This window comes from Manis javanica, chromosome 15, assembly GCF_040802235.1.
Source record: "Manis javanica isolate MJ-LG chromosome 15, MJ_LKY, whole genome shotgun sequence".
In the NCBI taxonomy this organism is placed as follows: Eukaryota; Metazoa; Chordata; class Mammalia; order Pholidota; family Manidae; genus Manis; species Manis javanica.
In genome coordinates, this window is record NC_133170.1 from 57,796,787 (window position 1) to 57,824,673 (window position 27,887).

At 39.2% G+C, this 27,887-nt stretch overlaps 1 protein-coding gene across 25 annotated transcripts in view; it reads left to right on the forward strand.

Moving 5' to 3' along the window:
* Positions 1 to 27,887, forward strand: part of ARPP21 (cAMP regulated phosphoprotein 21) — a 146,530-nt gene that overhangs the window by 50,642 nt on the left and 68,001 nt on the right. For 10 of the 25 annotated variants that reach the window (XR_012125850.1, XM_037014364.2, XM_017674998.3 and 7 more), the window contains exons 7-13: positions 5 to 83; positions 746 to 805; positions 1,527 to 1,667; positions 15,807 to 15,915; positions 17,780 to 17,881; positions 23,892 to 23,929; positions 25,812 to 25,871. Coding sequence is in view for 24 of the 25 variants with exons in the window: in XM_037014364.2 (XP_036870259.2) it covers positions 5 to 83; positions 746 to 805; positions 1,527 to 1,667; positions 15,807 to 15,915; positions 17,780 to 17,881; positions 23,892 to 23,929; positions 25,812 to 25,871 (589 nt within the window). In the remaining variant the exon portion in view is untranslated. The other 15 variants (XM_017675003.3, XM_037014367.2, XM_017675004.3 and 12 more) reach the window with 9 other exon arrangements.

Here is a 27,887-nt window from a genome sequence, read left to right on the forward strand (position 1 = left end):
TCAGATTGCAGCCAAGAATATACGGATTCTACAGGCATAGACTTACACGAGTTTCTGATTAACACATTAAAGAATAATTCCAGGTAAATTATTAAATAAACTTGTGATTTTTAAAAGAGTCAAGCAAAATATGAGAATCAAAGTGATTAATCCAAACACGACTAAGAACCGGGTTGTGAAATTCAGACACCTTCTCTGATGTCTTAAATTATCTCCTGTATCTCTTTGCTGGTAATAGTTGGCATGTTTACTGTTCAAATAGCCTTAATTGCTGGGTAGTTATCCAGTAAATAAACTATAGCATATGAGTTCTGCTTTCCTGGTCACAAAAAGGTCCTGATGTCATGGGGAAGAATACAGAATGAAAAGCAATGCGAGATGAACCAGTTATGCTTCAATGCAGTTATACAGCCATCTACTAGGGCTTTGTTTTGTGCCAGTTTCCAAACAATTTAAAATATACAGTTTATTTGGTGTGTTTTATGGGCCTAATATCTTGCATGTACTAATTAGCATTAAAACTACAAAAGTTCCCAAAGTACAAAATACTAAGCAACTGAGATGAGAAATCATCTGAAGTAGGAGGAAACCATATGCATATGGACGGCATATTCCAGAGAAGAGTTGATCCAGATTTGTAGTCACACACATTTAAGCAGTATTTTCCATATATCCAAATGAACTTTTTGGGTCTTTTGGAATGGAAAGTGCATAAAATCTTTTCATTTGAACATTTGTCTTACAGGGACAGGATGATACTCTTGAAAATGGAGCAGGAAATCATCGATTTCATTGGGGACAACAAGTACGTTAAATCGCAAACCCGGCTAATTTCTACGCTGTGTCTTACTTTGGTTTTCGGGTATAATTATCCATTCTGGAAAGATTTAGGGATAGATAAAACATTATCTAATATATTTGCTGATTTGTTAAATGGAGATGCTGTTAGAGTTGGGGGCTGTATGCTGATGGGAATGGTTGCTTAGCCCACGTGTGCTTCTGCTTGTTAAATTCCTGACAAAATGCCTATAAACAGGGGCCGCTGATTAGCATAGAGTAGCTGTAACAAGAGCGACCCTTTTCATTTTTATTATAGTTTTCTAATGGGCTCCAGCTGGCTGCAGTCAGTTATGCCTGGTAATAATTGTACGGCTTTCAGTGTAAACCATGTAATGCCACATCTCCAGATAGACATCTGCAGTTGCATATTATGTTGTATCATTTGTCCTGTCCTGGCTCTGTTGATAAGGTATCATGGCCTAAAATAGAATACTTTCCCACAGACATTAAGGTCTTTTTGGTGAGAGACATGCACAACCACAAAACAAGGATACTCATTGTAGCTTAATCAAATCTATAAGAAGTGGGAAATTTGTCTGGAAATGAGGACATTAAGTGGTGCCAGAGATGATAGAAGCTTAGGGGTTGGGATGAAAAAGAAATGGCTTTGCACGTATACCTATAAAACGTACTATGGGCCAGGAGCAAAAAATGCTGATCCCACTTTGTCTTATACTCCTTTCCAGTAATCACTATAAAAAGTTCCCTCAGATGTCATCCTATCAGAGGATGCTTGTCCATCGAGTGGCAGCTTACTTTGGGTTGGATCACAATGTGGATCAAACAGGAAAATCCGTTATCATCAACAAGACCAGCAACACAAGAATGTAAGCCCCACCACTCTGTTTATTGAGCATTTTCTTCTTCTCTTATGGGTTCATTTATGAGAGCACAGTGTAAAATTCGAAGTACATGACATTTAAAATCTGCAGTGTTATTTATCTCTTGCTCTTATCAGCAGCAGGTGGCATTTATCTGTAGAAGATTATCTGAAGACCAGGAAAGTGGATAAAATTTAGCCAATAAAGTGGATTTATTCCTTGCTCTTTTACATAGCTCCTGAAACATAATTTTCCTTCTTGCATCAGTACTCCATATGATTACATACAAAAGCCTGGGCCATTTTATGTTAAGATTTAGCTCAAATGAAAAATAACATTTAAAAGCAACAATGACATATTCAGGATAATTGTCTCTTTCTTTTCCTGGTTTGTAAACATCTATTTACTGTGGTTTCTAGAGGAACAAAAGATCTGAACGTGGAAACTTCTGTCCTGCCCTCTAAAACCCAATTCTGTGATTGACTAGTTGTGCGACTTGAAGCAAGTCACTTAAAATCTGCCATCTCAGTTTTTTCATCTGTAAAATGAGAGCTTTGAGCTAGATATCAGAGTTCTAGTTCAAAAAGGAGGACAGTTATTAGTTTGTTTTTTATTTATCAAATGTACATCCCAGTGGTTCAACAGTCCCTCTTCCCTCCTCAGCACCCCCATCCACTCCTCCCCGCCTTAGGAACCACTAGTCACTTCTCAGTGCCTATTAGGATGGTTATTAGTTTTTGTTCCTTAGAATAGTTGTTTGCTTTTATCTTATTATCTTTTCACGGGGCCATTGAGTCACCAAAAACATAAGATGCCTCATCATTTGCTCTGGAAACCTAGAGTTGTCCCTCATGAACCCATGTATCTTTTGAGTATAGCACAAGCCACTTGTGCAATAAAATACTTGTTAAACTGAGAAACTATCCCTATGTAAAGCATTCTCATGAAACATTTGTGTATTACAATTTCCTCTTTCACAGTGTGCTTGGTAAACTGCATAAATTGCATGGATTTTAGGAATGCTATGTTGGTGAGGTGAACTTTCAGGTGAAGAATGTAGCATGTTCGTAACACTCTTTGTTCTCTGCTCACCAGAGGTTGGGACAAGTAGAGACGGAGATGAGGCCTTTTCCTCACTCCAAGCCTGGTCTGTGTTCAGAGAAAGAGAACTAGGGTGAAGGTCACAGTGGAGAGGATGCAAGTGGGGAGACCTGGGACTGAGCATGGCTATTATCTCAGTGACACTGAGCACTGTACTTCTCTGGGCTTCAAATTACTTATTTATCTGCAAGAGAGTTTAAAGTGGATAATGTTTAAGGGCCCTTGAAGCTTCAGAATCATTGGGTCCCATGGCTGCTTTCTACTGTGCTGGTAAAATACATCGAAAAATTTATCAGCTCTCCACTTTATCTGATGGCTAGCCTCCTATTTTGAACAGTCATAGGAATGAAAAGTCATTGCCCTTTCCTCCCTTACATCCTCCCTCACCATCCAGTGCTCCTACTTTGTCACCCCTGTTGTTGTTTTCTCATTGCTATTCTGATTTTTCTTTGGACTTTCAGATATCATAATGCAGGGACACACTGCATGTAAAACAGACAAGCAGTTGACTATCTCTTTTGAATTTTTCTCCTCTTTCTTTATCAGACCATCACAGACATGGAAAAGCCCACACATCAAGTAAATTGTCTGATACTCTTTCACCTAGTGGAGATAGTGCTTGATTTTTAATCCACGCTGACTTTTCAATCCCATAGTCATGAACATTAACATACATGTTTGATACCTCTTTCCTTGTAGAACCATTTTTGAGAAAATTAAGTACTACATAAACACTCTTGGTAAGCTTTGAAAGATGGCTCTAAACTTGCCTGCCCAATATGGTAGCCACTAGCTATATATGGCTGTCCATATTTTAATTTAAATTAATTCTATTTAAAATAAATTTGAAATTTATAATTCAGTTCCTCAGACAGGCTAGCCACATCCTATTACACAGCATTTAGAGAACATTTCCATTATTCCAGAAAGTTCTTTTAGTCAGCTCTTCTCAAAATCCTTGTGATTCTTGCAAGTTTCCCAATACCACTAAAGGCTATAATTTTTTCCTTAAAACTGTTATTGTCTGGCTAACAGGTGTCATATTATCATATTATTAGATTTCTTCACTTCCAGGAGAGCAGTGGCATTCTTTTTTTTTTTTTTTTTTTAATGACTAATTGAAAATAGACCCATATGTTTCTGCCTTCAGAAGTAGTGGAAAGAGCTAGCACGGACAGCACTTTCAAGCCGTACAGTTGCTACTGCCGAATGCCCGCCCTGGCTCGGCCTCTGCCTGATTCCTGCTCTTGCATACCACCCTTTAACCCCACTCTGGAGTCAAATCGTGCCTACACAGAAAGACAAATGACTGTATGTCATGAACATCCCAGGTATTTCCTGAAGAGTTGAGCTAATAAAGTTCAGTCCACAGCTGTCAGCTGCTCCTCTGTCCAGTCACCTTTCTTACCATCCTCTCTTCAGACTCTTTTGGGAGGACATGGGGGTGAGGAGTGCTGATATCTTTTAGGACAAGAGAACCGGATGAATTAAATGTCCACACTTCAAGTAGTAGTAAGCCTGAATCACTATTGGCAGTCTTAGGGAAGGAGACCTGTCATTCTGTGGAAAGTCACACATTTTATTTTAATGGTCTGTTGCCATGTTCTTTTGGAGTTGAAGTTCAGAGTGGAACATTTTATCAAGAATATTCTATTCAAGTCCAAAGTGTCTTGGTTTTCTTTGTTACTCTGAAGATTTCAAGAGCTGTGCTCTTAAGGACAGTTGGCATGTGATGGTCATGGGGACCATATTAATTTAGGTATGTTATTGGATGCAAATATTTTCATTTGTATAAAGGAGAGAGGCTGAGATGGACAAGATGGCTTCTTGTGGGGTATGTGTTTGGTGAATAGTTTTTCAATGTATTCAATTTTATGCTACTACAATGCAAATGTATGCAAATGCACATTTAAATGGCACTGTAGCTTGGGAGAAATGCAGAAAAAATCTGGATGGAGGATACAAAGATGAACTGAAGGGCTGGAAGAGAGAAAGCACTTTTTTATATGACTTTTAATTTTTCTTTTTCAATGACACTGCATTGGCATAAAAGGTGATTCTCTGACATGGGTGTATTTCAGCTACAAATTGGCTGGGACTTATTTCCCAGAATCCTTGCTTTTCTAGATCATAGGTAGTTCAAGTAATTATAGAATGTGGCTTGAGCATACCGAGTTTTGCATGGAGAGAAAATAGTTTCACATGAATTTCAAAATATTGAAGTCATGACAGTGCCCTGTCAGGACTAAATATACATGCATGTATGTACTTCAGTCACTTCTAGGATTTCCTCTAATATCCTCAGATATAAATGATCTGTCCTTCCATGATGGAAAAATTTTGTTTGAGAACAGACTTCTCAGTTTGTTAAGTGATAGAATCTCTTACTTATCATAGCATTGCCTACTATTTATTCACTGCACTGGGCACCTTACCTCTTAGTTCATGTATCCTAAAGACACATTTACAGAGGAAAATGAGATGGAAATTCAAGCCCAAGAAGCAGGGATTAGCATGGCTGGGATGTAAACTGGTGTGTCAAATGCCAAGAACAATTTTCTTAAATAATCTAACTCTCCTAAACGAAATATTCAAAACATCTTGAGCAAAATCCCTGAGAAGATCCCCTTGTATGGCTGGGAATTCCAACTCTTTTAAGTCTTTTATTGTCTGAGAAGAAACAGTGGTGGTGGTGGAGGGTGCTGTTTGAAACTTACCTCAGAGGTATCCCTAAATATACTTCCTATAATTTGATAGCTTTTGCTAGATTTTCTGTGTTTATCACAGCTGCAAGACTTGACACTTGGGAGGGGCAGTTATCCATTCAGTTTAAACCTTGCTTTACTCCATTTCAATAAATTTTTTCTAAGAATTAAAAAGCTACCTTTATGAATAATGTCAGCATAGGAGATGCCCCTATGCATAGTGTTATTACAAAACTGCCACAGGCAACCCAATTGTCCAAACCCACGTTTTCATGTTGTAGCCACAAAGCATGGAGTGGGGTTTAGGGACATGGGAGCCCAGACAAAGTAGGAAATGACACTCACGTTAATGTGGCAGACATTCCAGGAAGGTGCCTTCATCTGAGCAAACTGATGCATGCTAGAGAATTAACGAAGGAACTCACCTTATCCTCATAGTCCTGCACCTTGAGGCTGGCTGAGCTCAGCAGGGTAAGGACGGGGCACATGTGACTTGCAGCACCAGGGCACACTTACTGGTGCACAGATTGGGTCTCAGAGGCAAGACTCACTTCTCATGAGAACTCACTGCCTCTTTGTAGAAATAATGAAGGACGTCTCCAGCCGTGTCATGGTTTGTCCACTTTCAGTGAGCTTTTCCTCCCACCCCCCCACCCTGCCACCATCTATTGATAGAAACATGTTTCCCTCTATAGCACTTCAAATTTTTTTCTTTTGGAATTCTTTGCTAACTGTCAGATTGGGTGGTGACACCAAATGGGCCCCTTGGAAATTAGGGTCTGTGCTAATTTGGGTCTGCAAATGATATATATAAGATATTTACTCTCTGTAATGTTGCTATTTTGATATTTAGGATTGAAGCAAAATTTGAAGCGAACTTGTAAAAAAAAAACTGGATGCTACAGATACATAAGTCTATTTTCACATGAGATGCTTTGCCCTTCTCTTTGTCTCCTTTTCTGATCTTCACTTTTCTCTTCTGCTTATTTTTCTATGTGTTTAGCTCAAAGCAGCATATTGTTCTTCTATTAGATGATTTTTATACCTCCCTATCCTTTTCTCCATTCTGGAGAAAGGGCCTATGCTCAGTGTGCATCATTTGACACACTTGCACTAGGGTTCTCTAAAGGCCAAGATCAGTCACAGGCAAAGAGAGCCCCATGTGCATCTGCATGTCTGTGCATGTGTCAGAGTAACTAACTAGGCTCGGATAATTTTCATGTTAAAAGGTTGTCATCTTGTGAATATTTTTTCCATTGTCTTTCACATCCACCCACTGTCATTGCCTCAAATCCCCTGCTCCCCTGAGTGCAGAGGAAAGAAAAGCAACGCCAGATCCACCGAAGGAGGGTGGTTACAGGTCCCAGAAACCACAGAACCAGAGTAGAGGTCCAAAGGCAGAGGTTTGGGGTGACACCTTAGGAGTCCAGCGCTCAAGAACGGAATGCCCTGATTCCGAGGTGCTGGGTATTTGGCTGGAGTGATGCGTGGTATGCCGCAGCAACAGTAGTTTATTTATCTGTTCCCGAAAGGACGATTGACTGAGCTGGTTCTTTGCTAAACCGCAAGAACCATGAAACTTGTTCTAGTGCTAAATAAAGTGTCTCTCCGGGTGAAGCAGTTGAGCCCATCTGACTTGGTTAAGAATCCCTGAAGTGATAGATAATTACTGTGCTAAGAGGCAGGATGGAGGGACAGCCTACCTTCTCAGTGGGCAGACCCAGAGAGGAGGGGCAGCCGCCCATCAGAGTCAGTGTCCTGCTTAGTGTCCTGAAGAGGCTAAGGTTTAAATGGGAATCCTTGGTTTCTGACCCTGGGGCATTTCACTCCCTGCAGGGGATTTAAGTGCAGTTATATCCAAATAAAATCAACCAAACAAACAAAAAATTCCATGCTTGTCCTCCCACATGTGTTCTCTTTCTTTCCCTTTTGCTGGGCACATGAGGGGCACTGTGAGCATCACACTGATATAGGGGCTTCTTCTGAAGAAGACCAGGCAGCAATTTATCTAAGTGCTCTTGAAAATCTGTGAGGCTGGCATCCTGTCATTTCTCAGAATGGTAAATTTACTCTGCAATTATTATAGGAACAACATGAAAATCATCTGACTTGAAGCCAAGGATCAAAAACCTCATGAAGAATTACATTGCTCTCAGGAAAACCATGAAGTTTTACTTACTGGTCAGATAACCTAGTTCTTTAATTAGTACTCAGACTCAAAGTAAGACTTATTTGCTAACACTGGGAAGACCCCCTACCATTTCTCTCAAATATTACACCTTCTCATATTATTATTCCAAGCACCTCAGAGAACATATTCTGTAGACAAAATAGATAAATCACAGATATACATTGTGAGAACACAAACAGGTTGGCTGTGTTCCTTTCCCAGTTCAAAATTGTTGATGGGGCTTTGAGCATTGAATGTGTAATATACTACTTAATTTTTTGAGATGAAGCATGCATGTACCTTCTATAACATGAGAATCTTTAATACCAGCTTTTATTAAAAAGAGCTGTTCCACAGAGTAATGATACTTTTAAAACTCACATTCATGTGTTTATTTAGCTCACAGCACTGTACGTAGAGGAAATTAGATCTTTTTACAGGAGCAGAAACTGAGATTGCTGTCTTGATCTTACCTTGCCAATTCCCAGATGACTAAGACCGAAATCCACCACTCCTGCCCACCAACCATGACTTTTCTTCCAAAATCAGGGAAACAAGAACCAACATCAACAGATTCAATGTTCTGAGATAATGATAAAAGCACAAAGAAAACCAAACACTATTCTTTCACTAGTACCCATTGCTTTCCTTACAAAGTTTTAATTTGCATGTAGCTATTTTGAAGGTTGAACAGGGGACTCAGTTAAACAATGTTAATACTGTGGTGTATGTTAAAACTCTGATGTCAGCAAAACTCAGCACCACAGAACACACTGGACTAAAAACCTTCCTGGCCTCCACGTGAGAAGATAAAGGCCAGTTGCACGTTCTTCAACTGTGTCCAGCAAAAACAATTTGTCAGGTGTTCAGTGTCATGCTTTGAGCAGAAGAACGATGGGCTTTAGAACACACCCATCTTCTGTTCATAGTGTATTTGAGAAGCCAAGATCATTTTGATCAGGACACTGTGTGTGCCTGGGTGTGTGCATGTGTGGGTGTAAGTACAAGACTGTATGTGTAAGTGTGTGAATACATTGAGTAACACAGTTTGGGACAGTTTAGAAAAAGGTTCACTGTACATCTACATACCACACACAGCATTGCTCTAAACCCACGGTAGCTTTAGAGGGCGTGACATAATGTGGTCTGGCTCCTTCCATCCACAGCTTCCTTTGCTGTCAGCAGCAGAATTAGGCCCAGCCTGAAGGCTCCCTTTGTTGCTTGTAGACCTATCTTTAGGTTTGGCAGTCGTTTTAACACTTGAACCTTGGGAAAACTTTTAGGGCTTACTCGAAGGTGAGAGCCTGGCTGTGTCTAGTGAATAGCTGGTCTTCTTGGTGTAGTTCTTGGGTCTTGTTAATCTTGAGGTTTCTGACAGTGGTGAGGTTATTAACATATTAGCATGGCTTTAGGATAGATAGAATTAGGTTTAGAGTGGAAAGAGAAGTTGTAGTTTATTGGTTGAAGGTGCTTGGTTTCCATGGAATTATATGCTTAAATGCTAGATTATAGTTATTGGTATGAATCTTAAAACAGTAAATTGGAATCTGCCTAGAGAAATGGACACTTACCTAACATATTTTATCCCATCATCAGAATCCTTCCAACCTCTCAGTCTTTCTAAGATTCCACAGGATTCCTAGGGGAGCACAGCCCCCAATTTCCTAATCTCTTACTTCTCACCCTCCTGGCCTTCAAATTAGGAAAGAAAAAAAAATTAACATTTCTTTATATGTACAGAAAATATCTGATAATTCTGTATCAGTGAAAGCACATGATCCCTCTGGATCTTGTCAACAAGTAAAACACCATATTTGCATACAGGCTTAAAAGGAATATTTTTATATGCAGTATAAGCAAAAAGCCTTTCATGCAAAGAAACAGTCATATTCTCCTTTAATCCTCCCAAGGACTTTTAGGTAAGTATTACTACTTACCTTTTTTTACAACAAAATGAGCACCTCTCTCTTAGGGATGTTAAGTAATCACAAAAGCCACACAGTCAGTAAGCTGCAGAGTTGAAGACACAACACATGTTTTGAAAAGACAAACTTTGGTTGGCCTTGCTTATCAGCATTTAGCCATGAATTGTTTAACACAGTTTAATTATTGCAACTATTGAGATGTTAAATTTAGCATGCTAGTTCATTTCCGTTTTTTGTAAAGTTGTGATGTGCTAAAATGCCTTGTGTTTTGGGGTGTGTGGAGCTTTGAAACATTTGGTATACTAGCTACCGCTTTTGAATGTTCATGTAAAATTGAAAATGGAAAGATGGAGAACTTAAAGAAAGAAAAGTGGACTGATTGTGTAGCCCTCCTTTTTTTATTTTTCATTTCCGGGATTTCTCAATTTATAGATAGCTTTGCAGAAACGTGTGTTTTTTTAAACTGAGTAGAGCCATCTGATGTATGATTGGTATTGTTGTAATACTGTTTCAATACAGTTCAGAAATAACCAACTTCACAAACAGAATTTAATATTCTGGGTATTTAGTGCACATAATTTCTTTCTCTATTTCAAATTTCATATTTTTTCCTTTTTGTCCTATCCTTCTCATTGTTTGGATTTCCCCTTAAGAGAGAAAAAAGCCCTGCAACTGGCCATGGTCACTTAGTATCACTACACGTGCCATCATTAGTAAATGCATGTTTCCGTGCAGACCAAGAAGGACATAGCAATAAAGAGGGTAATTTTTTTGATGAGATAAAACAACTAAGTGTACATTTTAGCTGACTATAAAATATTACATGCCATGAAAGAAAATTTAGAAAGTATTCAAATGCAAGGATATTTTAATTGCCCATACACCAGTGATTAAATACAAACTACTGTTAAGTTGTTGAAGTAGTTACCTATCTTTCCAAACAAGTAGCTTTTATTATTTTGTTATTGTAAAACACTGCATGTTTATTATAAGAATCACAAATACATGTAAAGATTAGAAGTAAAATGTGCCCATTTTATCCCACCATCCAGAGACAACAGCTGCTAACATTATTATATATTACAGTTTCAACATTAATATGACTGTACTATATCTATTCTTTTATACATGGTTTTTCTATGTTAGTCAGTAGTATTGCCTATCAGTTTATAAAGCTGTACATTGCATATGGAGATAGATGAAGTTATTTAACCAGTCTGCCGTGGATTTCCACTGTTTTGTTGTCTTGAACAACGAATGCATTTTTTACTATTTTCTTTTGATTCATTCTTAGAAATGGAATTACTTTGCCAAAGTAGATTGACACTTTTAAGGCTCTTAATGCACAAAGCCAGTTTGCCAGAGTGGTGGTACCAATTTAAGAGACATCTGACAGACCCTTGTTGTCTTTAAGGAAAAAGTCTGTCTGCTTAGTTTTGCTGTTACTCATGAATTGTCGTATGTGGAAGGAAGGTCAAGGTGTTTGCCATGTCTCTGTTTATGCATACAGCACACAATCAAAACAGAGAAGAATAAAATGCATTTTTCAAAGGCAGAGAATTGGGAACATAGTTTGAAATATGCTAATAAAGGAAGCTGATGCTTAGCACTGCCAGTGTTGGATTTGTAAGGCATGGTCTCATTTATAAAAAAAAATGGAAATGGTATAAATGACCAAATGAAATGCTATGACAAAAATCAGAGAGGGAGTTGTTAAAATCTTAAAGAAGAAAACACAGGGCTTAATTTTTTAAATAAAAATATCAGCTGTAACTATTTTAATTGAAAATTTTTTAAGTATTAGGAAACGTTACCACTTAGACTCCTCTGATGCATTTGATGATTAAAATGTTTGCTAGATGTCTTACACCATCAAAATATTTTATCCTGTTGTGCACAGCTGCCTTCCCTTGTTAAGATACTCATGCATTTGATGATGACCACCTTTCAGTCATTCAATATGAAATGCTAAGACTTTCCTTTGTGCCCTCCATACAGGGCACAGCTAAGTTCTCCATGTTTGTACATGTGGGGAAGGAGGACAGGGAGAGAATAAGCTTAACAATTTGGAAGAAAAGTTTGGTCTCAAGAAGCTGGCAGTGAAAATACTTCTGGATCAAAAAGATTTTCAACATGATAATGAGTGCTTATCCATTTTAAGCCTCAAGAGACAAAAAAAAAAATCTTCCAAGATTGACCAGAAGGCAGAATTTGTCTTAGACAGTATTCCACTCAGCCACACTGCCTCTCAAGTCCTGTACTATGGCTAAAGAGGAACAATGAGACTTAATTCTACCTTTTCGAGGGTTTGGCGAGGGATACCAGGACACTGATCGGAAACACCACTACTGTTCATCATTCAGAACAATGAGTTTCACAGTAGATGCCTGCTATGAATGGTGGGAAAACATTTTCTTATCTTAAGAAGAGAAAACTGGTTTTTCATCAAGAAAAAACAATAAATTCATTTTCTCTGCTTTTGATGATGATATAAAAAAAGTTACTAAATAAATCTACTAAATCCACCAGGAGAAAAAATTAAAGCATGTCTGCTGCATGCCCATGAGATATGTAGTGAACTCTAGTTATCATTAACTTAATAAATACCAGACGATTTGCAGCTTTGAGTTTTTCTTATAGTTACACCCTCATACTGATACACTATAAGAAATCCATTCCCATTTTAAATAAAGGTCTATAATATGTTACTTTTGCTCCACTCATTTTATGGCCAAGAAATAATATTGCTATGATGCTAAATTAGTGGCAAAAAGGATTTTTAAAAGCTACGATATGGTGGTGCATTACTGATAATTTTTAGTTCAATCGCATGCAGTATTTCAGGTGTATACTTTAGATGCGTGAGTTTAAAGTACACATTGCTTCTTAATTCTGGAGTCAGACATAATTCTCTATAAAACCAACCTAGAAAAATCTTTTTAGGCTTATTTTTTTCTTTTTACACAAACTTCAAATGTTTACTTAATAATCATTCAAAATATTTTTGGAAAACCAAGATGAGATTAATGATTTAGATTATTAGTTTCTAATGTTTGAAAAAATTTAAGCAAGATGTTTGAAAAGCAGTAGAGAATACACTTTGCATAATGTCTATCAGATGTGTAATATTCTTTGCTGTAAATAATATCCACAGTATTGATCTTTGACCACTCTTTGCTTATGTGATGGATGCATTTTTCCTAAATATGTCCTACTATGAAAAACAACCTGGCACTATGAAGAAATGCAAATGAAATTCCAAAAATTCTGTTTGAATAACTTTCTTGTAGCTACAATAACACCGTACTTTTTTTTGAAGGATAGTTGATATACAATATTAGATTGGTTGCAAGCCTACAACATAGTGATTCAACAGTCATCTACATTATTAGATGCTAACCCCAACTATTGCAGTTACTATCTGTCAACATAGAAAGATGTTAGAGAACTGTTGACTATATTCTCTATGCTATACTTTCATCTCCATGACTAATTTATGTTATGATTGACGTTTTGTGCCTCTTTATCTCCTTTAGCTTTTTCACCCACCCACCCCAACCCCTCCTCATGGTAACCACCAGTCCCTTCTCAGTATCTATGAGTCTGTTGCTGTTTTGTTTTTAGAGTCCATATATAAGTAAAATCATTTCATAATAATACTTTAAAGTAAGAAGTTCTGAAACTTGAAAAGCTAAGACCTACCTCTCCTCCCCAGATACCCTCAAAGTTTAAACATTTTTCTTTACTAACAGGATTATTTTCAGTCTACTTAAACTGAAACATAAATTTTATTTTTAAGGAAGATCTTCCTAATGTCTAAATTGGAATGTATGATTTTACTGGACAAACTCTCTCCTGCTCTGTTTTGTAAGTTAAAAAACTTGGGACTGCATACTTATTCAGTGACCCTTTGATCTGCCCTGGAATTACGGTGATCTATATATACAGCTGTCCTAAATTTTCATTCATTCGTATCTTGACTCATTTATTCATTCAACCAAATGCCTCCCACATGGCAAGCACGATTCTAGGCACTAAGGATTAAGTATTTAAAAAGCAAGGTGCCCACCAACATGGAACTTACATTCTAGCTCTGGCTAATATGATGAAAGCTCATTCTAAAGGGTTTCCTTAAAGAAAAATTTCGCCCAAAGCAAATTCACTTTATGTTTGCAACTCAGAAAGTTCACATTCTCAGACCATTTTATTTTTAAATGAGTAGTTACAGACTATTAGAAACACATATGAGAAGTCTGTCTGTAAATTTAGCAGCAAGCAAGTGATTTCTTTTACTAGGGTTTATCAGACTGCCAAGCTTGGGGATACTGGGAGAGACAATTAGCATTGATACAATCAATATTTGTATTTAAATGAATGTCTTAATTTCATTTGCTATGCCAAAACAATATAACATCCAAGTACTGGTTGAAAATGTCGGGATGCTTAAATAAATTCCCTCAGAATTGTTATTTAGAGCGACGTACATCTACTCCTGCCAACGTTATAAGCCTTTGCGGTGTAAGTGATTGAAGTGAACTATGACCTTGCTTCTCTGAAATGCATCTGATTTCCTTACTTTCAGTGGCCTTTTCATTGTAAAATGCATGTTCATTTTGTTCCCTTGGTGTCCCGATTTTAAAATGTCACATTTGCCCTTCCAGGTTGTTATGTTTTATTACGTTTTCATTTTGTGGAAAATGTTTACGCTGCTCTTTAGGAGGCTGTGACACAGGTTTCGGGTCCTTTCCTGGGAGGTTTGGGGGATTCTAGCCCACTGTGTTCTGCACACGCAGATAGACTGACTCATGTCTCTGCAAAGGTGGGGACGGTTGATGTCTGTGGCTTGGTGGCACATCGAGAAACTTCAAGTCAAAAGGTTCCCAAGGGGCAGTTTCCTTATCTGAAAGAGGGGCAAAAAACATTCGTCCCTCCTACTTCAAAGTTTTGTTGTAAGGATTGAATAAGGTAGGAACATCACTTTGCAAAAATTAGACACAGTTCTACAAGTTATAGTAGGTGTTATTCCCAGTTTTTCTGTTTCTGTGCTTATCAGTATCATGACAATTTATGTACATGTATTTAAGGAAAGGATGCATCTCATCAAGATTTGAATGACATACTTAAACTACTCCTTGGTTTCCAAAGTGCTATTTGCTTATTTGGGAGCTATAAGGGAATGAACGATGAGATTCCCTTAATTACTGGTCACCCATCTTAAACAACAAGATGCCATGGAGTGGCTTCCCAGCGACTGAATGTGTAATGAACCCACTAGGGACAGAAAACCCCCTAGGCTTCAGAAGTAATACATCAGAAATGACAGCAACACTTTAATGAGAGTCATCAATTACAACTGCCTCTAAACCCCTCCCTGACTGATGTTTTTGTCGAACTCTTCCGTTGTCCCCTTCTCCCTCCCTCCCTGGACAAACATTTTAGCCCTTCCTCCGGGGATGAACCCTGCCCAAGCCACACACTGAGTTCGGCAGCATGCAGCCATGACCATGGGAAATTAACAAGGAAGTGGAGCCCTTTCCTGTAGTAACACAAAATGATTAAGAGGACCTAAAAAAATCAATTGACTAATCAATGGTGTGTAACTGCTTGGAGCATTTTTCCCTATGCTAATCAGCCATTAAGTTGTTTAAACTAAATATCTCCAGTTTCCCCAATTACTGAACTGATTTACAAGACACGGTCAAGGATGTCAGAGTCTACTGGAGCCAGATTCCAGAGTGTTTGTTGGAGAAAGATGAAAATAATTTATAGATGATTCTGAAGGTTCTTGAAAAGGAGGATGTGGTGGCAGGCATCCTAGTCTCCAGACATTCGTGAGTTAATGTGGTAGTCCCACGTTCTGAACATGGGTGTTTGATTCATAAAATCGGCAGTGGTCCGGGAGCAAGTTGATGGAATTCAGGAGTAATGGAGGTCAAAATAAGTAAACAAAACAGCTATGCACTACACATGTTCAGACCTTTAAAATATCTTTTAACATCAGCCGTGGAAAGAAGCGTGCAGCAAACAGGACTCTGAATTCAAAACTAAAGGTATTCTAACTGCACAGGGCAGTGACATACTACTACCTACCTGTGTATTGCCAGAGATTCTAGAATCTGGACCATATGTAAACTTTTTTTTTTTTTGAAGTTGAATGCCACTGTGGGGGGCAAGAACAACGCTAAGAAATGACTTAAAACAGGGGGAAAAGCTTTTTTATTGATATGTTTTACTTTGCTGGCAGACCAGAGCAAAGGTTTTGTGAACATTTAAAAGATGAAAAAGGTGAAGAATCCCAGAAGCGGTTTATCTTGAAGCGAGATAACTCTAGTATTGATAAAGAAGACAATCAGGTTGGTTCTCAAGTTTGAGAGTGGCTGACGTTGTTGTTTTTGAAGGTGGGCTGACTGATGTTTTTGTCGATCTCTTCCGTTGTCCCCTTCTCCCTCCCTCCACGTGGTCCTGCCTCTGATACTACTGTCCCCTCTCCAGCTCCCTGCCCCCTCGGCCCTCCTTGGCGTTCAGTGGGTAGCAGAGCAAACCTGTCCTGACTGCTTCGGCGATGCTCTGTGTGGGGCTGCATGGTGGGGCTTCGCACAGCTCCTGCTGCATGGCTGCAGGGTTGGGGTGCCGCAGGCTCTGAGCTGCCGGGAAACGCTGTGTCAGTCGCCTTTCCGGATGTCTGTGTAACTCTGGCAGTCGTTCACTCCCCACAGCTTTGTCCTTCAGTTGCGCACAAAGTGAGCTGGATTATCAATGCGGACAGATGATCAACGGGTGTAGCTGTAAAGAACAAACCTTGTTATGGTGAGGACAGGTGGATTTTGCAACTCTCCTAAAATACGTAACTCTCCTAAAATACGTCTTCGCAGAAAAGAATCGAGTTCACATCTCAGTCTCCCACCCCTTCTCCTGCCCATGTTTCATTGTCTACGTAAATCATCTGCTTTTTTTTCCCTGCATGAAATGTAGCAGAACTTTCTCCTTGTGTGTACTTTGATTGTGACAAAACATTATGTTGTTCTAGAGAAGCCTCATTCATGGTGCTTGAGCAAGGGCAGAGTCTTTACTAAATCTCTTCTACTCATGGGGGTGGGATCCAGGGTGATGAGGAAGAAAACTAAGTAAATGGCAAAAGAAAACTCGTTTTAAATGATAATAAGAACAACCGAAAGTTATGTAAGTGCTATTACAGTTACTCTTGGTGTCTCTGACAACAAAATAGATTTTTGGAAAATAACTTCGGTCTAGAATTCTTAAAGGTAAGACAATATGCGTCTCAATCAAGTTACTTTTTAATCACCCTCAGTGAGTCATTCTAAGCCAGGATGTGCATCTCTGATGCGTTTTTTTCTTTAACTTTTTCCTCACTTGTATCTGGTTTCCTCCCACCACCACCAAGCTACCCCATGGCCCCGTTGACTCTGGAACATGTGGCAGTGTCATGTACTGAGTGGGTGTTTGCTGAATGGCTGAATGAGCACCCTGGGTGCAGAGCACTTTGTGAGGAGCAGCAGGGATGAGATGGGCGGTAGCTGAGCTGCAGGGCATGGTTCTGACCAAAGGCTAAAGGAGGCCAGTCCTCATGATGGGTTCTTGAGTTATGAGGTTTCTTGATACTGATCCAAAGCAACAAACAGCCTTTTCAAATTTGGTGTCTACTTTCTCTGCCAGATGCAGATCCCAGGATCAGCCACTGAGTGAGTAAGAAGCACAAATTGGGGTACAGAGAAATCGTGTCCACATGTTCCTCTCTGCCCATTGCTTTCTTTACCACTATGCTGTGTTTCTCCAGTACCCAAATTTTCAAACCCATTTCTTCCCTTAGTCGCTTTGAACTAACCACTTCCTCTTTTTCACTGCCATTCTACCTCCCTCTGAGGAGTCAAAAATCAGTTGGGCAAAGGAGATAGAGTCCTCACTGGTGACCCACCACATAGCTGACCTGTTTGAACACCTGGGGCACATCTGGGTGCTTTCCTTCTGGAAACACTGCTCTACTTGCATACAGGGGGGAAGCAACTAGGAGCAGCGAGCTCTCCTGCACACACAGTAGACATATATCTCACCGCAGCCTCCTTAGGGACAGAGGGAGAGAGACTCTCCATGCTCCATTTGGTTAAGTGAACATTTATAATTCTCAGCTGACAGTTGCTTAACAGCAGATTTCTAACAGCTCAACTTGGATAACCCTCCTGATTTCTTTTCTCTGTTCAGCAAAACAGAATGCATCCATTTAGAGATGACAGACGAAGTAAATCAATTGAAGAGAGAGAAGAGGAGTATCAGAGAGTGAGGGAGAGAATATTTGCACACGATGTGAGTAGTTGTTTTAATTGCCTCTTTAGTGTGGTCCTCCCATCAGCAGTCAGGCGGCCTCATCCCCAGGCGGGGAGCTGGCAGGACTGAGAAAGCTGGAGCCAGGGAGCTAATGGAAGCACAGAGAACTGGAGGTGTCTCTGGAAGAGGACCTGGTTCAGGGAAGTAATGGAAAGGTAGCCAAGGGTTTCTGTGTGTTCCTAGCACATGACCTGTGGGGTGGTAGAGGTCTAATCTGAGAAGTTACCAGATTTGAAGAAATGTTTTCACATCCACATTAGCCAAAAGATGCAACAGTGTTGACTGTGCAAAGTCACGTAAAAAGAAAGACGATTTTGTTAATCACATTCACAGACGCAGAATTGTCTGCGTTCTTAGCAAGTGTGGACACTTTATTATATCAAAGTTAAGTAATAATACTTCCCCCTCCTCCCAATTTCAGATCAAATGAGGTAGGTGAGCAATCTGTCAAGGGAATAATCATAAAAAGATTCGTTTTGTTTGAATCCCAAGAAAGAAGATGTGGTTGGGATTTTTTTCTTATCCATTTACCCACAATGGCCAAAATAAGTACAATTAAATTAAGTGGAAATTAAACAGTGGGGGAGAAAAAAGCTGGATTTAAATGCAAGAAAATAAAGAGAGCAAACTATAGCTATAGCTTTTCCATTCCATGAACTCGTTTGGCAGCCTACAAAAATGTGGTGGGCTCTTCTCTCTGCAGAAGTGGGGGTGCGAGCTTTGTGGATTTTCCAGGGCGGACGCCTCCAGCCTCACTAAGTCAGGTGGCCTATCCGACCTCCTGATGACTTGCTCCTGGAAGTCATTACAAAGCCAGGCCAGAGCCCTGGGCTTCGCTGCTTAGCGTGGAGGAAGACCACCGTCCTTGCCGGGGTCAGGCCCCCACCGGTGTTCCTGGTCCTCCTGCTGCTGGAGCTTCTGGCTGCCTTAGTGTAAAGCTGCAGAGGGAGCTCAGACTCCTCCGGCTCTGCGTGTCTTTCACATTCCTGCAGGTTTCCACGGTTGCTTCAAGGTCTTCTCTGCCCTTGGATGTAGTAAAAGAGAATGCTGGAATTGAATTGTGATACTACATCCCCCCAGCCCTGGAATTTGCAGAGTGTGAGAGAGGGAGGAGGTAGCCGTAGCTGGGTGCTATCGGGTGCAATTGTGGAAGATTCTGCATGTGTATGGGCGACTTAGACTTTCATTATGGTCGGAGTTAGTGATGGCACAAAGCATAGCTGGACACATGGTGGACTGTGTCTCCTGGGTGCAGGCAGGAAGTAAGGAGAGGGCCTGTCCTAGGCATGGGAGCATAAGGACATCTGCAAGGGATGGGAGGTAGCATGCTCCTCTCTGATGACCTTCATGGAGAGAAGTTTTCTGAAGAGTACTTCATTTTTTATATTCTCTCTCTCTCTCTCGCTCTCTGTCTCTCTCCCTCGCCACCCCTCACACACACACGCCCGCCTCCTCTGACTCTGATTCTGGCAAGTCATATAATTTATGAACAAGTTCGAAACCCGTGTTCAAAAGCAAATGCTCATCACTCAGGTAGCATTCAGACAGTGTGCTTATTTTTCAGTTGCGCCACATTGTCAGACACTCAAGAGCTAAGGAACAGAAAGCAGCATCACTGGTGCCCCTGTGAGGAGGGGACACCTGTGCCACTCTGCTTCACCTGCAGATTCTCACATCCACGGGGAGGTCATCACAGGAGAGGGGGTCAGCAGGAGTTTCTTTACATGCCCCATTTCCCTACATTCCTACCAAGGACACTGACAGCAAGGGTCCCAGGTTAAACATTGGATGCAAGTGTTGCTGTTCAAAGCCCCAATGGCCAAAGGCTGAATTTACGTTTTTTAAGAAGTAAAAGCAGATATAAATGTGAGAAACCTTAAATGTCAAGCTATTGACTTAGCCTTTCCAATCCACAAAACCACGTGAAAACCTTCTTTAAAACTGGGTGGTAAAAAACAAACAAACAAACAAAATAATAACAAAAACTGTTAGTGAGAGCTCGAACCGTGGCCAAATCAAAATAAACAGTGCAATTTATGAAAAAAAAAAAACAAAACTGGGTGGCTTCCTCCCTTTGCGGCCGTGCAGAGGGGCATGGGCTTTTAGGTAGACCCTGATGGGCAGCACCCCGGGCCTCCCAGGTCACCTGAGGCACTGCTTCCCGCAGGACCTAGGGCAGGGGTCTCAGCTGGCAGCCTGTACCCGGAGGGGCGTACTCTCAGAAAGCCTCCTTTCTGGTAAACAGACTCCTGGCCAACATCTGTAAAACAGTGTCCCTAAGCATTGGCACGTTTTTCTAAGGACAGTATCTCTATTGTTTATCATATTCTTACAAGTTGTCATGACTCTTAAAAGGCTGAGGGCCTCTCCCATGGGACAGAAAAAGTGTACAGAATCTTTCCCCGGCCCCAAAGCTCCAGAGAAACAAAGCAACTGTACCACTGTCCCCTGTGTCAGTTGTTCAGTGCTACATAGTCACTTATCCCCAAATTTGACAGCTTGAAACAAAAAGTTCTGTTTATCTCTCAGTCTCTGTGGGTCAGGAATTGGGAGTGGCTCGGCTGGCTGGCTCTGGCCGCTGACTTTCATGAGGTCACAGCCAAGCTGTCAGCTGGAGATGCCGTGCCCGAAGGCCTGATGGATGGTCATCTGCTTCCAAACCCCGATACTTATTGGCAGGCCTCACTCCTTGCTGGCTTTAGGCTGGAGATCTCAGTTGCCAGTCTATGAGGCTCTCCAAGGGCTGGTGAGTGTCTTTGTAATGTGGCACCAGTTTCCCCAGAACAAGTAATTCTAAAGAGACAGAGGGCCCAAGATGGAAGCCACAGCCTTTTAGAACCAAATCTTAGAAGTGACATACCTTCCCTTCTGCTGTATTCTTGTGGACACATAGACCAAGCCTGGTTAATGTGGGAGGCACCACACAGGCTGTGAGTACCAAGGATATAACAGCAATATGAACTCTCTTGAGTACATATAGTAACAAAGCTTCCTTACCACTTACATAAACATGAGACATTTTAGGGACATTTCAACTATGCAATGTCAGATTCCTAAATCATTACAACTTTCCAAATTGTTCAGGGACACAAGATAATAATTAAAGCATAATAGGTCAATTATAAAACAGATGCCAAGAATCCAGCATAAGGAAACTTAGATTCCGGACATCTCATCCTTTTCTTAGCTGACCTTTAGTGTCTTCATAATTTAAAAACTGAGGTAATAAAAGCAGCTTTCCTTGCCAATTATTATTTAAGTAGTGTGGTCATTCAAACAGGTGCAAGTACTAATATAGAATTAAGTACATTTTTTTTTTTTGCTTGAAATTACAATAGGGAGTTATAGAGAAATACTCTCTGGTTTTTACATTTAAAGAAAAAAAATTTATTTTAAAATTAGGAGTGTTCTTGAATATTTTACAAATGTATCTTGGTGTCTAAGGTGTGTGTGTGTGTGTGTGTGTGTGTGTGTGTGTGTGTGTGTGTGTGTGTGTGCAAAACATGAAGGTTATTTGCAGATTTTCTAGAAAAAGTTTTCAGATATAGTTTGGAAATTTTGGTATCTTGAGATGAGACAAATCTATTTGTTCTTTGAGAATGAGGATGTAAGTCAGCACACGACAATTTTGTTCTCAAATAAAAAATAAGTGCTTTTCTGTAGTCAGAAATAATTCAAATACAATTCTCATTACCTTTGACAAGAATTTGAGCTTATTTTATTTTATGATTAATTCTATGCAGTTGCTAACTTAGGGAAGGTTAACTTGCTAAGGCAATATATTTAAGAAAGGCACATTTTCCCTGGAGGATAATTTCTGGAGGATATTTATGTATAAATAGGGATTCCAAGATGATCTCACCTGGGCTCTCCCCAGCATGTACTGGGGTCCCTCTTTAGTGAGAACTGATGGTAAGGGCCTGGGATGCCACCTGGATCAGGGTAAGACGTGGGAGAGAAATCTGTAACCCATTAGGCAAAATCATTTAAAAAAGTGAGTCCTTTATATCTAAGAATGCATATAAGTGACAGCTTTGAATGCTGCACTTAATTATCATGGTAATTTTATCTTTCTCTGCTATTAAAATTTGCAAGTTATGAATACTACTTTTTTTTTAAGTTTACTTTCATCAGGTACTGAATCACAGCTCACAGCCAATCTCTGTCTTATTTATAAAAATGTGGTGGAGGGATGAGGAGATGATTTTTTAGGACATTTCCACAAAAATTGGAAAAGCATTCTAGAGTGGCTTCTGGGAAGTTATCTTTGACTTGCAGGTGACTTCTTTTTTAATTCATTGAGTTTGGGTTACTTAACTTTCCCCCAAATGCTATTAGATTAATGAGTCTGAAGAGGTCAGTATGTCTTTGATCAACTCCTTCAAAGAAATAGTAGAGTTTCAGCAATTCCAGTACTCAGCCAGAACATTGTAAATGTAATTGAACTCTTTCCAGCTATAAGAGCTGAGTAGCAGCAAAGTATTGAATTCATGATGTATGTCTGAAACAATCTCATTTTCTTTCACATACCATGATTTGGTTCAAACCAGGACACTTAGCTTACTGTAAAGAGAACTTCATGGGAATAATGTCAGTGTCACATAATTTATATTTGTTTCCCTTATAAGCATGAATGTGAAATTTAAAAAGGTTCTTTACCTTTTTGCTTAATTGGCTGTTCCTGCTTTTGGTTAATAAGCTTTTGCACACTGGATGTTAAGGATGCACGTTAAATGCACAAATGTTAAAACAAAAATGGTTCTAAGATGATCTCCCTGAACTGCTCAGTCCACTGACATTATGCCCAAATCTAGGCCTTTGGTTTAGTGGAGAAAATGACCTCTGCAGCAAAATGTATAGAGAATCCAATATCCTGCTTGCCTCTCTGAGCAGCGGCTACCTTAGCTGTGTCTTTCCACTCAAGAATTCAATATTGAAAGGTCATTATTATTTCTTGAGTTTTATTTTATTTAAAAATGGACCTGTTAAATCTCTATTTATCCCTTTAGCAGGTCACATATTCATCATTTAGAAAATCTGCAGATATAATATGGTTTATATACTTAGGTTTAGAAACTCAGTATTTTGAAAATGGTTTTGCTTTAATTCCTAAGCCCAATCACTAAATTATAGGGCCATTGCACCATATTTTCTTTAGCCCTCTTTTTCTCTCTTTGTTAAAATTTAATTAGATTGGCCTTTCCCCAGCACGTAAGGATAATGGATTTTATCTTCCCTATGTTGTGGATCAAACACAAGATGGTAGAGAGATGAATGGTAGGGGAACGGAAGCTAAGAAGAAAGTCATTGCTTTTATGTGTGAAAAACTAAGAAATGTTAGCTGGAACTTGACATTTGTTTTTCTGATTAGCTTCATTTTGTTTTCACTTGTCTCTACCTCCCCACCCCCACCCCCACCGCCCACCTTAAGATTGATTGATCGCTTCTCTTCAATTTTGAGAGTCTGGCAGTCAATCTGTTTATTTCATGAGGTTTTCATTGCCAGGTAATGATTGCAGGATTGTCGCTTTATGGGTCTCCGGTCCTCAGGCGCTTGTGCCAAGTCTGCATGCTCTGCCTTTTCCAGAAACCAGCCTTTCCCAGAAACCATCCTTCAGCTCTTGCTGGCGGCTCCATCCCCACAGCCCCACGGGAAACCGCTAGCTCAGGACCCCACCATCCCTTGTGTTGCCAGCTGTCTCATTCACAACATCTCTCCTTCTGACCCTGACGCTGAACTGGCTAAATCTGTCTGAACCTGGAGGTGCTCTGACGGAAAAGTACTGTCTGCTGCATGACAATGGTGCACACTTCTGACTCTAACTTATATTCTTCCTTTTTTATTTCTTTTTTTTTTTCTAAACAATAGTACATGTTTTTCCTAATTCCTTTCCTCTTGGAGGGGAAAAGTAATTTTAAAATCAGGCAAGGATTTGGGATCCCTCAGGACATCCAGGACGTCTGATACGATGCTTTTTTTTTTTTCCAGTCAGTTTGCTCCCAGGAAAGCCTTTTTGTGGAAAACAGGTAAAACTAAATTTGCTTTTTCATGTCTTTAGAGGAAAAAAGTCTGTTATGTGCGTCTTGTATATTCATAGATATAAGTATGCACTTGGATATATGTATAAGTAAATACATGTATCTGTGTGTACACACTTATATGCACACACATATATGTTACTTAACATGTCTAAATACTTCTTAATTTAGGGTCAAACTTCTCTTAGTTACTTTCAAATGTAACCTGAAACATTTTCCTTAATTAAAATTTCAATTTTGCGTCCTTCCAAAAGTGTCATTTCTGTTGCCTTCCCTAGCCACTAAAAAGTACAGATGTTCCGCACAGGAACTTGCAATTTCATTGGCTTATTGAATAGGCTGCTGAAAGTACTTGTATAGTTGGTATTATTAGCCACTTCCTATGTCCCATAGTTATATATGGCTGTATGAATAATAATTTGAATAACATTATTTTGAGTTTCTCGTTATTAACCTATTGGTCTTCATGAAAAGGCTAACTTGTAAATCTTATGTAGACTGGTCTAGATTTACAAACTTGGGGGTTAGTAGGGGGAGGTGGCTACTATGAAATGAATGGGTTTAAAATTTATACAAAGTCTTGAGCATAAGTGCAGAACTTTTTCAAATTTAATATATACCTTTTAAAAATAGTTCAAAACTGACACAGATATGAGAAGTCTCCACTGATTTAATTGCATATTTTCAGGGGGAACTAAAGAATTCCATGCTAGCTGTACTAATCACATTTAAATGCATCAAAATGGGCAACTGGAAGGAAATATGATGTTCCTTGAAAAAAGTGGTGGTTAATTTTATTCAGGTGTCAGCTTAATGGGTGCCCCCATAAAGCTGATTAAAGTGGAGGCTGTTTGATTAAATTCCAGTACTTAGAGGAAATTTAAGCTTGGCATTAGAGATGATTAGTTAAAATAAATCATTCATCATTGATATTAGCCATTAGAAATCGAGTAACTAAGCCCCTCAATTGAATAACTTCTTTTAAAAGAAGGGGTGAACATAGAAAACAAATCCACATAAGGCTTTCGTAAACAACCTCAAGAATCCATATAAATTTAGACAGACACTCCCTAGTTACAATAAAATCATAAATCCAAGAGCATTCACGTTTTAGGGATGATTCTGAAGCATTCCAGCATTCTACATCCTTACTCAAAAGATTGAGTGTTTATGATTCAGTTTGGTGGGAAACATTATTCTAGTTGTTGAGCCAATAATTTTCCCTACCTTAGTTCCTAATTTTATTTATCTACTTGGGTTTTGTACAAAAAGACTTCTAATGCACTTTCAGTGTTCCTTATGATCAAATTGGATTATAGTCACCAATAAAATAGTTGATCCCATAGGCATGCATTGCTTATATGAACAAGTCTTGTTTACAAAAGCAAAAATCTGAGTGAATTCCCTACAATAATAAATATATTTCTGTGATACTTACCTATGGAATGTCAATATTTTACTATCCCTAAGAAATAAAGAATAGCCTTAATATTATTCAAAGAAAAAAATCTCAACTAATACCTTTATAATATATTATATGAATTATATGTGCATTATATACTAATAATATATGAAATGTCTGTTACAGCTGTATCAATTTCTTATATTCTTCTCTCCTCTTCGGTTACCTACATTTCCTTTTCTGTTCCTTCCTTTCCCCTTTTCTGGCACCAGAGCCTTAGTCCTAGGGTAGGGAAACCCATGTTGTCATCAATTTATTATGGCAAAATGCAACATCATGCAAAGAATGCATGATGTTTGGGCTTGATTTGCAAGACAGGTGTGCTGTAATAGAATTCACACCCATTTAATATAGCACATTTAGTATGCTTAGGTTTTCTATCATAAAAATCATGTTTTTCATTTCCAGTAGGCTCTTGGAAGACAGTAACTTATGCAATGAGACCTATAGGAAAAGACAGCTCTTTCGGTTGGTATGGTTTATTTTTCTCAAACCGTGCTTTCAGACTCTGTGGCAGAATCCATGTTAAATATAAGTGTATTAGTGTAAAATATCTATGTCCGTGAAACAAACTATGTTCAGCTCACTCTTTGTAAAGCTTGTTGTAGAACTAGTGTTGAAGCCATCCTGGATAATGTGAGCTAAGGGGCCAGGGAACCGTTGCTTTGTATATAATCCTTTAGGGCTTGTCCTCTGATTTTCTGCCTTTTTCTCAAGGGCAAACTTTGGCAGCACACTGATTTGACATTCCCAAATCAACTGTGGTGAATTTTACTGAGTTAAAATTTTTCCAACGCATTGCAATTGTATATACATTCTTGACATTGGAAACCAAATCAATGGTAACTCTATTTACATAGTTGATTTTTAGCTGCTACTATCCATCATAATATTTCCATCTCTACTTTTTTCAAGTACAGATTTTATTTCTAAAGGAAGATGGGGGATCACTTCCAATTATAACGAATGACTTAAATCAAGATATGTGCAGGTTAAAGGGAAATACATATAAATGTAAATTCTATGCTGGGTGGAAGCACCATGAAAAAAGAGAGCCATACCCATTTTGTCAGTACTCTATTAAGTGTATCTCTGGCATCCATTATAGGACAAAGGATACACAGTGCTGTAGATATGCTCACTATCTCACACATACACTTAATAAGTTATAAGTTAGTGTTTTTATGAATGTTAAGATTCATCTGTTGTAGCAAAGACAAAACAAATAAGTGAAACCTCTTTCTCACTTGGAAGAAAGAAGATACCAAGAAATGTAAATGGATTGTGTGTTTACAAAGTATATTTTTGCAGTAAATCTGAATTTAGGACCTGATCATTTGAAAAGCTCGAGTCAGTTGTTCCCTCTATACTTTGTCAGAAACAAAAAACAGGATCCTCTTTTCTTCTTTTCCAATTTCCTTGACTTTTCTAGTTTGAACTACATAGTCTCATGCCTTCCTCTTGTATCATTAGACAATTTATTTTCACATGTGAAGATTAAGGAAACAAGCTTGCATCTCTCCCTTGAAAGCCCGGAAAGGACTAGAATACACTGGTGCTCCTGCACTCACACCTTAATCCGGTTTGTTTAGGCCAATATGTATAAAATGTGGGCTCTTGACCCCTATAGGCAAATTAATTTTACAGAGCCCCAGATCTGGCCCCTAACCAGAGCTACCACCTACTTAGATCAGCCACCCCAAATACAGATGCCGTCACCCACCACAATCGCCAGACACAGAGACTCAGGAAGATCACTTAGCACAAAGCCATCCACCCAATGGAAAAAGCAAGTAAAGTATGTGTCATATCTTACTTGGACAAAAACATACCGCATTCAGACATAAAGCAAAATAAATGTTATCTGTTATTTTAATCATCACAGAAGCAAAACTTACAGTTTGTGCTTTATGACTACTTTGGGATCATATGCTAGTTATGCACAAAAGGGACAACTCCTCTTGATGACCAGGCATCTCATTACCATTGCCCTCTTGGTTTCCACTAGAGGGAACCAAGACTGAGCTTAGGAGAATGGGAAGGCACTTGTGGATATGATTTTCTCTGATGTTTATGATTCCACACCCAAATAGATATGAAATTCAAGTCTGGACATCACCTTACCAGTGTTAAGGTGGATAATCAGTAGAACTCTATAAAATATCATTTTAACGTATAAGTATCTAGAGATTATAAGTTAGAATTAGATGCATTATTTTGAATTTCATTAATGCTAATTCTAAAGCAGCAATTTAATTTCCTGCTTTCTAAATGTACTTGACTTGGCATGAGAATTTGAGCAGGTAGAATAGAGTTAGAAGAAGCTAGGGAATCATAGGTTACCTCGTTGGCCAGGGATGTGGCACAATGCTCTAGAAACAGGTCTGCCAGAGAGAAGAGTGCTAATGCAGCACACTGCTTTGCACCTAGGCATAGTGGAGGACACCCTGGCATTTAGAGCAGGTCCAGATGCAGAGTTCATGG